The sequence below is a fragment of the Morus notabilis genome, unplaced genomic scaffold (genome assembly GCF_000414095.1).
Source record: "Morus notabilis unplaced genomic scaffold, ASM41409v2 Scaffold511, whole genome shotgun sequence".
Lineage (NCBI taxonomy): Eukaryota > Viridiplantae > Streptophyta > Magnoliopsida > Rosales > Moraceae > Morus > Morus notabilis.
The window spans coordinates 333,354-344,665 of NW_010366479.1; the positions used below are offsets into that span (position 1 = coordinate 333,354).

At 31.2% G+C, this 11,312-nt stretch overlaps 2 protein-coding genes across 2 annotated transcripts; both read right to left on the reverse strand.

Moving 5' to 3' along the window:
- Window positions 1–133: 133 nt before the first annotated feature.
- Window positions 134–2,875, reverse strand: LOC21400866 (probable E3 ubiquitin-protein ligase BAH1-like 1). The gene is made up of 6 exons (XM_010110348.1): window positions 2,734–2,875; window positions 2,169–2,419; window positions 1,537–1,800; window positions 1,228–1,365; window positions 517–575; window positions 134–242 (listed from the first exon to the last, which is right to left on the reverse strand). Exons 1-6 carry the CDS (start codon window positions 2,873–2,875, stop codon window positions 134–136), a joined length of 963 nt encoding a protein of 320 aa, XP_010108650.1.
- A 6,267-nt stretch (window positions 2,876–9,142) lies between these two features.
- LOC21400867 (vacuolar iron transporter homolog 4) lies at window positions 9,143–10,041 on the reverse strand. The gene has a single exon (XM_010110349.2). It carries the CDS (start codon window positions 9,921–9,923, stop codon window positions 9,270–9,272), a length of 654 nt encoding a protein of 217 aa, XP_010108651.1. The 5' UTR covers window positions 9,924–10,041; the 3' UTR covers window positions 9,143–9,269.
- Between the last annotated feature and the right edge of the window lie 1,271 nt (window positions 10,042–11,312).

Genomic DNA, 11,312 nt, shown 5'->3' on the forward strand with positions numbered 1-11,312 from the left:
GATTGAAAAACCAATATATATATATATATATATATATATTATAGCACCAAATCATGCCAATTACCGTAAGTTTTTTGTTATTTTTATTATTATTAGTATTTTTTTTTTCTTTAAGTGGTTTGTGCAAGCTTTTTCAACGATATCCCATAAATGCACGACACTGGAACTCCCAATGCTCCTTTGCTTGTTTAATTCTCTCTTTTCTTTCTCTTTGAAACCGTTCTCCCCAGTACTCTGGCAAGCTGCCATAAAACAAAATGAAGTTAGTCAACAATATAATTGCATATGAATTTATTTGACTCATGCCTAAAATATGCAGCCACGTAATAAGATTGATACATGTAAGCTAATTAATAATAGTAGGTATATAATGAGCAGTACTATTTAGCGACTATGATCTCATCAGTTAAAACAACATTTTTTATATATATATATATAGATATATTTATATATATTTACCAGTATTTTTAAAATTAGGGTATTTTTCAAAAATATTGGTGAATATATAAGATTTACCTTCGGCTCAGAAGCATGCTCAACTCATCCAAGTGCACAGCACCTTCAAAGACCCCTACCTGAAATTTCATTTTAATTTAGTGACCGGCCGTAATAGTGTTAAACATCTTTTTTTGCTGGAAGATACTAATTTTAATATCATGTGAAGTAATATTGATTCTTTCTCACTTCAAATTTGTATATTAAGGTGACGTTTAATTCATGGATTCAAAATCATGATTTATGATTCTAATTTTTAAAATTCAAATTTTTTGTGAGAGAAAAACACGGTAACAGAACCAAGAACCATGATCCTAAACCAGACAGAACCCTTTAAACAAACGTCACATAAGTGTATATAAAGGAACTTTAACATTAAGAACTATCCTTTTTTCACTACTCTTAAAAACTGTTGTTTTAAATATTGGATTAATTTTTTAACGGTGTAATTTGTAAGTGTTCACATTAAAAGTTTACAAAGACACAAAAGTGCTCTTAATCATTAATTAGACCATTATTAATCAAATGACTAAAAACGATAATTCCTATGTACCAGTAATGAAAAAGAACAATTCCTGCCCTAAAACTTCACTATATATATAATTGGAAGATGTGTTTTGTCTTTGGGTCTGCTGAGTGGAAGAGCAAGACAACTTTTTCAGCTTAAATTCTCATGATCTAATAGTAAACATATAGTCTATATATATATATATATGATAAATCAAGACATACTTGACGGCAGATAGGACATTTGGATCTAGGATCAGCATTCTTTAGTCCATCAACGATGGTAACTGATGCAACCGAACAAGCACACATATAGCAGAAGACATGGCTGCATGAAAGAGAAACTGGATCGAACACTGTTTCCTGCGTCATTTAATTGATACATCTATATATATTATTCCATGAACTTAATCCAGTAACGTATATATTTGAGAATTTGTTCTTGTACCATCTATATTTTAATTTGTTATAGTAAAAATAATATTTTTTATCCATATATATATATATACACACTTATTGCGGAAAGTCACTCACCAAGCAAACTGGACAAGTCAACTCCAAATTCAGGCTTATGGAGTCGAAAAGAGTTACTAAAAGATATGGTTTTTCACCATCAATATGAAGGAGGCAATCGGACAAAAGGGGAAACAAATAATTATTCTTGCTTTCTTCCTTGTTTTCGTTTAGGTTATTCATATGAAATGCCATCAGCTCAAAAAGATAAGGGGATTTCAGGAGATTCATATGCTTGGCTTGAGCTTCTAGTCTAAACTCTTGTCCTTTCATAGAGCAATGAACCTGCAGTTTTTCACCATCGATTAATATGCAAAAATATATATGCTAAATTAGTGTTCGAAATTTTCCACTACTACAAATTATACATTACATGACCCGTATTTATAATTAACAGCCGTTTATTTAAAAACGGTCATTAAAACAATAAATGTCGCTCAAAAAGATTCCATTTAGATAGATGCATATTGAACGATTTTTAACCATCAGATATTCATTCGATTTTGCAATAGTCCAATTTACATCTCTATATATTTATATATACATATATGTGTGTATATGTGTGTATATATATATATATATAAAGAAGCATAAAAATTGGAACAGGAAAAATAGTATTTAAATCAGGCTTGTGTGTTAGGTAAGAATTGGACCTTGTCATACTTCTTGAGAATCTTCTGCATAGCAACAGCGTTGACTGTGGCATAGGCCGCAAGATGATTCCCATCTTTTATCAGATTGACCTGGCGGCTTCCGAACTGCAATTTGTTTTTCAGAAACAAAACATACTTTTGCAATCCTGAAGCCAAGTGAAACTCCAGCAACTTTTGGGCACCCTTGTTGAAGTAATTTACAATCTCAAACATGTCCTTGTGCAGGGAAGGGAAGAAAGTTTCATCACATTCTGTACACCAACTCATATATGTCAAGAAAATATATAAGTTAGATCAGTATATATATATATATATATATATATTAATTGATAAGCTACTTGTAATGGCAACGAAGGAAATGTAAAGAAGAACAAAGAAAAAAAACATTTTGATCCTGATACTAGTTTCTTCTTCTTCTTGTCATTTATGTATTAAAAAAAACCAGAATTTATGACATAAATGAAATTATAATTACAGAAAGTAAAATTGTGATGAGAGAGTACAAACGAAATGGAATACTCATATTTACACACATATGCATTTGACATTCGAGATAATTAATAACCTGGACAGTGATAGTGGCAATCACAGACTTGGTTCTTCATCTCACAATTCTTCAGAATTTTCTTGAGCTTCTTTAGTTGAACAACAGGTAGTTCTTCATTTTGTTCCTTCACAAATTCCCTGTATTTACTGGCAAACTTCATCTTCTTCCTCTTTGTCTTGACCTTTCCTTCATCGCTATATTGTTCTTCAGAATTTTCTTGAGCTTCTTTAGTTGAACAACAGGTAGTTCTTCATTTTGTTCCTTCACAAATTCCCTGTATTTACTGGTAAACTTCATCTTCTTCCTCTTTGTCTTGACCTTTCCTTCATCGCTATATTGGTTAAATATATAAAATTGGACAAAGTCCCTCTCTTTTTCATGCATTGCGTAACATATGTTGACATTTTAGCTCATGTCAGATCTAAGGATATACTAAAACATTGAAGTTCCATAGGAGTACAAATATAATTAAGTGTATCCAACTTAAATATTTCGTTGAATTTTTTCTCCTGCACTTCAATATTATTTACGTCGTTTTCATAGTGGCTATATAGTACTATATATTTATGTATGGAGATTTTGCATCGTTAGGCTGTCCACCTATAGCCTTGTTATAAAGCCTGTACCATGTCTTTAATTGAGTGATTGAGTAATTTAGTTGACTTAGCTATTAATTAATTTAAGCCAAATTAAGGTTCGGAAAATCTAGCCATCATTAAAATTATCATTGATTTTTGCTGATTCCCATCTTTGCACTCAGTTAAGCCTTTATCATCCACCAAATAACATGTAACATTAATATAAAATATTAAGTGGCAGCTCACAAAACTTTTATGAATAAACGCTTTATTTAATCACAAAGTGTAATATCAAAGCTTGTCATTAATATAAATTTATCTTTTATGGTGATAGAATTAAAGGTCGTCAATACAAGTATTTTTTGTCAGAAGAAAATCATTTTTTGCGACAAATACTTTTCCAAGAGTGTTTTATTAGCGGATGGAGTACAATTTTTTTTTTTAATTTTTATTTCGTCACGCATATATTTGCTTTCAACCATAAAATTAGGTCCCTGAACTTTTAAAGTAAGTGACTGTTTTGTGGCCAATCTAATTTTATCCGTAAAAAACTCCTTGAATTATATTTTTGTTGGAGTAGTGGTCCAAACTCCAAACTAATCTTTCCTAAAATTTGGATGAAAAATGTCATGTGTAATGCATTCAGTGAAGCAACCGTGTTGACATTATAAGGCCAACATTGATATGCGTATACATACATATATATATATATATATATATATCTTCGTTGGAAAATATTATAAGGTGCGTATAAGTTGACATTTTCTGCTATTTCTAATTGGAGTAACATCTCATATTATGTTCCCTACATAAAATACGTAAGCAAAGGATCCTTTTATATTTTTTGACTTTCTAGATTTTGATTCTTCAACAACATTAGGTGTCTTCCCTTTAAGTCATTGACCATGAACTTTGAGATGCACATATGAATGCATACATATAACAATATTACTAGCTATTGGTGTTCACTAATATGTTATAATATTGTAACTTGTTATTTTGAATACCATATTATTTTAACAGGTAAATTGAGCTTTATTAGTTGCCCTGCAAATACAACTTGTTTTGTGTAGTTTCATAGGGGGAAAAAAAAACCTTGTTTTGTGTAAGCCTATCCCTTAGGCTATTATTTGCACATAAATTAATTACGATAGTCATGATAATATGACATAATATAATATCAAATATTCTTAAAGTATATATATGTATGTATGTATGTATGTATGTATGTGTCGTGTGTATATATATATATATAGAACTATCGTGCAAGTCCTAGTCTGTATATTTAATTTTCTTTCTTGACTTCTTGCATATATGTTTAAGCAATGCAAAAGACAACAAATAAAGTATTTTTAATCTTGCTAATTATAATTTATTTGTAGGTACTTAGACTGAATTTATGGATATTTTCATGTAGAAAACACACTACGAAAAATCAAAATTAAAATACAACAGTCGATTGTTATTGCAGAAACTAATATTAGCAAATAATATGTCCAAGTGGATGTCCTATCTCATGCTTGTTAAATCGTTATCTTTAGTGTTGGAGCTAGCAAATTTTTCAGAGGACGCCTAGATCAAGCCGAAATATTCAGTGAGAAAAACTTACCATGATTGATTATAAAAAACTCGTTGGTCTTGAATCTAATTTTTGAGAGATTTATAGAGATTAAACCCATCTTTTAACTCCAAATCAATACACTCTTCTCTTTTCTTCTTTTAAGTTCTTTATCAAACACTAAATGCTACGAGGAATTCGAAATTGACTCGTGTTTCATAAATGAGAAGGAAGATGACGTTACTTATCTTCCGAAGACGTTACTGTGCATTTATAAAAGTTTTACGAAGAAAATGAAAACAAATATAACCTAAGAATCTCTTTAAATAATTAATGTTACTTAGAAGAATTAATAGGTTGGGTAAGGGGTGGAATATGTCACTCTCTATATATAAAAGGGGCACACACTTTGTAAAGAACTTGGAGCTTTTGGGAAAATAATTAACTTTATAAAAAGCTAGATAAATTAAAGCAATTGTTCGGTCCTATGGAAATCCCTATACTTGATTGATTTAGATACTCAGTTACCAATTAAAGTATAGAAGTTCAAACAGTAAATCAGTCCATATACCAAATCAGAATATCAATGATTCATTAATAGGCTCCCTCATAGATCATGCGAGTGAACAGATTCCTATAGCCAAACGCAAGGGCAGGCAACAGATGAGTACTGCCGATTCTTTTTTTTTTTTTTTTTTTTTTTTTTTTTTTGGCTAATCTGCCGATTCTTTTGCTTTATCTTGCAGCAAATCACTTTATAATTAATTAAAAAGATTACTATGATCTCTCTAAATTTAATGTTCATTAAATATTAATTTTTTTTTTTGGTCAATTTTTCAATTCATTACGCAGATTTCATATTTGTGTAAAACAAAGAATACCCATTGATTAGTACATGTTAGAATTACCATTAAAACACGCATATGTAAGTCAAACCATGAAAAATAAGGGACTCATTGGAGTATGAATTGTTCTAATACCATATTAAAAATTTAAAAAGAAAATAAAAGGAAGAAGAGAACGCAAAGACTGAGGGCCTGTTTGGTATTGTTTTTGGAGGCTACTTTTAGCATTTTTTAAGAAGCTGCAACAGGTCATGGTGTTTGGCAAAACCTGCTTTTGTCCAGCAGCTTTTTCAAACTGTTGCCCCACAACAGAATTTGAGAAGTAGGTCAGGGGTTGCTTTTCGACGGCAACTTCTGTTGTCATTATCCAAATTTACTAAAATGACCATAATAATAAATCTTAATTCCCAATTAACTCATTTTATTTCTTCCAAATTAAATTAAAGAGTATATTTTATTTTAAATGTTTATTTAAAAATAAAAAATCTTTAATAAATATTATATGCTAAATTTTAATAAAATATTTTTATTATAATGTTGCAAGTTTGAAAAATAATTTACTTTAAGTTATTTACGTTATTTAATTTCTTTATAGATATATAATTAATCTCCTTGAATAAAACCAATTTATTTTTTAGAGATATATCTTAATTAATAAAATGAAAATTAATTTTTTTAGTATTTGATGTATAAATATTATGAATATTGACTATAAAAATAGAAATAAATTTAATTATAAGTACGTGTGTTAAAGTATGTCTATTTTAGTCATTATACATCTTTACAATAATTTTGTACGTAGTTTACTAAACACCTAAATTTCTGCTTCTAGTACTCACAGCAATTTTGAAAAAAACTTTACCAAACACCTATATGTTTTCGATCACAGCAACTTCTGACTAACAGTACAACAACATCAGAAATTTTCAACAGCACAACAATGTTAAATTGACCCTCAATATTTTTCAATATTGTCCGGACATTCATGAACTAATTAGAAAATAGAGAGAATTCACCGGTCATGAGCACTATGATTAGCTCCATATAGTAAGTTACCAAAGATTATTAAGTCTTCCTAAATAAGAAATATACTAATTTGAAAATGACTACAAATAAAGTGAAGAGTACTACTAAGAGAAGTAGCTATATATACAAATCCTAATACTAAAAAGCCCTTTAAGTTCGAGCATTCTGTCAAAATAACCCCCCTTAATTAATTTTCCCAAAACTTTACTCTTGTGTGTCCATAATGATGTACATAGAACTGTTTAAAAGTAAGAACACAATTTGATCATATTTGTTACCGAAAACCTAATGTTTTCCCCGCTAAAGAATTTTGGGTGATTAGGATTTTTAGGTGATTTTATACGCTACTTTTTTTATTTTTTTTTTATTTTTTATTTTCTTTTAAGCAAACAAAAGATAAACGTGCCACTTTTTTATTTTTATTTTTATTTTTTAAACTACAAGAAAATAAGCAAATAAAACAAAAACAAAGATTTCAATCTGCGCCCAGATCACTGCTGCACGATCTGGGTAACCATATGTGTGTCTATATATATATCCTAGGGTGATTATGAGTTAAAATATTAAATAAGAACACTTACTCGTAGTAGTTTATTAGAAAGCTATGGGGGCAATAAACAAATAATATTTTATCGAATATTCCAAACGAAACAAGATTCGTGGGATCGTAGGCTTCTTATATATATAATTTATCAGTTAGCTAATCAGAAATTCCCCTATACCTAAATAAAAAAATAAAAAAGAAGTAGATTTCCCTACCCCTTCTCAAGCCATGTATATATCTTAATATGATCCTAATTAAGTTTCGATCTTCAGTGCACAAGAAATGACAATATTAGTACTTTCAAACTTAAGGGATGTTAACATTTATTTCCATGTCATTTAGTTACAGAATTTTGTTATAGAAATTCGTGTTGAGAAAAGTGTATGCGTGTTGTCTCACGTAGAAAGTATATGAGAATGTAAAGTAATTTATATATGTGGAAGGATTTTAGACTCAATAAGTTAACTTTTTGAGTCAAGTTGGGCAATGTGTTGAGTCAGTTTCGCATGTGAAGTCTCCCTAATAAGTGGTATCATAGCTGGTGGTTCGTATGGGTCAAGAGATAACATTTGGTTGGTGTTCTCGCAGTTGGTGTTGTTGCAGGTGCGGATGGTAGAGCATTTGGTGGACTCGCATGATTTCTGCTCTCTTTTTCATGCTTTAGTTGGCTCCCGTTTGGAGTGTGATGCTGGATGTGCCGGCTACAAGAAACTTTAGTTTAAGGGGGAGCTCACTGAACACACACATGAGGGAGAGGTTGTTAGAAAAATACATGTGTGTGTTGTCTCATATGAAAAATAAATGAGAATGTAAAGTGATTTATATACATATAAAGACTCTAAACTAATAGATTAACCTTTTGAATCAAGTTGAGTTTTTAAAATGTGTTAGGTCAGTTTTGGTCTCCCTAACAATTGGTGTGTCTAGCATTTTTCATTCCAAGTATATGTTTCAATATATTGTTAATTTGTTTGGCATGTTGATGTTGTTTGTGCATGTATTATTAATTAAGTAGTGACACACATGATTATATATGCTGAAGAATAGAGAAAGATCATTCTCTTTCTTTTTTCGTTGTCACAGAACATGAGGTTGAACTTCTCAAACCCATATGAGGAGAGATCTGATATATAAAAATAGTAACCACTCTTTCATTGTAAAATTTAAGGTTTGTTTCCCTTGTGAATTATTTGTAATATTGGCATTGTTCATTGCACCGATTCGAGTTTAGAATTTGAGTTTTGTTACAATAAAAAGCTCTTAGAAATAGTCACATCTTTTTTTTTTTTTTTGCTACAGTAAAAAGCTCTCACATAAAGTCACATCTCAACTCGAACTAAAAACTCGAATCAGCGAACTAAACGGCCCTTAATTTACAAACAACTCAACCTTCTAAAACAACTTACAAGGTCAAAAGAATATTTATGTGTTTTACTTTTGGACAGCTTTTTAAAGATATCTCTTAAAATGAAGTTTCTTTTTGTTTTTATCTTTTAAAATTAATTTATATATTTTTACTTTTTAAATTAAAACTAGTTAAAGAATAGATTTTTTAAAAAAAATTAGTCAAAAAGTATAGTTTTTTAAAAAATATACTTTTGGTAAGTTAAGTACTTAAAAAAATAAAATTTGTACCATTTTTCACTCTTTAAAATGAAAGTTACAACTACTCCACATCGCATCTTTCATCCCAAAATCACGAATAGTCGCCCAAAAGAAAAAAATGAAAAATAAATTAGGAAGACAGCCAATAGTTAAAGATCAAGAGATAAATGGAAATAATAATATTGGAACCATGCAATATATTGCAAGTTTTAAACCAACAAAATATTTTCACATCAAACAGGGGACCCACATACTCTATATTACATAACAGTTTTATAATAATACAGCGGGCTCCATATCTGATTCCGAATTGCGGTTTCAAATTTTCTCTTCCCAAGTTGAAAATAAAATTAGAAAAAACCAATAATATTAATGATACATTTTTTTTCTCTCAACATTTATAGCCCACTAGAGCCAATCAACTTTGTTAAGCCAAAGGTTATAGCCATAGCCAGCCAACCTCCGACCAAAACCCTCGCCGCCGATCTCACCGACGGCGACTTCCCCAACACGGCCCCCAACCACCCGAACACCACCAAAGCCAAGGTCACCGCCGCCGCCACAACCCCAAGTCTTACCCTGTATTCCTTAATAAACGAGGCAGCGAGCAGCGGCACAATCGCGCCCACTGAGAACGCCAGCGCCGAAGCCGCCGCGGCCTGAAGCGGATTTGGCAAGTCCTTCTCTCCCTGCGCGTCTTCGATTATTTCTGCTGCTGGGCCTGATCTCTCTCTCTTCATTTGGGCAATTTCTATGTCAAGCTGGGAATAGACAGACACAAACTCGCCGATGGCCATGCTGCAAGCCCCGGCTACAAGACCGGCAAAACCGGTGAGAATCATGACCTTGATGTCCTGCTTGACGGCTCCGACGCCCATCATTAAGGACGCCGTCGAGACTAAGCCGTCGTTTGCGCCGAGGACGGCTGCTCGCAGCCATTGGGAGCGTTTGGAGTAGTCGAACGTCTCTTTGGTTTCAAGGCCTAGTTGTGTCGTTTGCTGTTGCTCAAGGTCGTATTTGGCGTCGTTTAGAGATGTGTTGTTGGACGCCATGGGAATTGAAGAATAGTGAGAAGAGTTTAATTAAGAGGAAGTAGATGGAGTTTTTTGTGGAGGAGTGTGTTGAACACACACCCCTTACAAGGCTATTTATGGACTAAGGTGCTCAGGTTTGGAGGACAAAGGTGGGGTATGCACACTAATGGATATATATATATATATATATATATACACACACACACACATACACACACACACACACACACACACATATATACACACACATATGTAAATCTGACCAAATTTGATACTTGTAGTATTTTTGTTTAACATCATTCATATATTTGTGTAACAGAACTTGTTTAATTGTAACACTCAATATTTTAAGCCTTAGATTATATTTATTATGTTACACAAAAATAAATTAAGTGTTACATAAGCGTAAAAACTTTATTGCAAATTAAGTGCCTGGCTGATCGGGGCGATTGCAGTAGACATTTTCTATATATATATATATATATATATATATATATATATGTGTGTGTCTGTGTGTGTGTGTCTGTGTGTGTGTCTGTGTGTATGTTTACATATTATTTCACAGAGTGCGTATGTGGTATATACTTTGATCAAGCATGTGTGACAGTGTGTGAGAGAGATATATCTTTTTTTTTTCCTCAACTAGAGATATATGTATTGGACAGGTATGATAATGCTCATTTGTAAATGCCATGGTGGTCAAACGGCCATTGGTATTTGGTTCATATACATTAGTGGTAAAGTGGTCGTATTTTAATATATGGATAAAGTTTCTCATGCACTTTAGGTTAAGCTTATTACAGTTATGTCCACTTGTATATTTAAGCGACTTGAAAGATAAAACTAATAATCTACATCTTTTTTTAATAAAGCCAAAAAAGAAGCAGTGATTAGACTTTTTTTTTCCCTTCCTGTTCTTTCTTTTCTCCTTTATGTCCTCCAAGAAAGTTAAAGAATAAATGGGTAGTCTAATTGGCATTAAGGCTTAGATAACAAAGATTTTTAATGTAATTGTTACTAGCAATGTTGTGTATGACTTATTAATTGGTATAATATTTCTATCTTTATACCCATAATTCTCGAAATGATTGTAAAGAAGAGCGAATGAATTGTTTAGAACCCGTCGAATTGATCATATTTAGCAGCAATATCGACAATAACAATAAAAATATTGATGATAATATTAGTATCATTTTTTTTTTTTTGCGGAGTTGTTTTGTGAACCTTATATAATTCTGGGTTTTTTTTTTTTTTTTGGTCAAGGATTTGATGGAGGCTCTATAGAACTGGATACAAACCTAGTTGGATATGTTAGTTTTTCTTCGAATCAGTTAATGTTTCTTTTCAATTCAAAAAAAAAAAAAAAAAAAAAAACTATTTGATAATATTATCATTTTTCTTTTTATA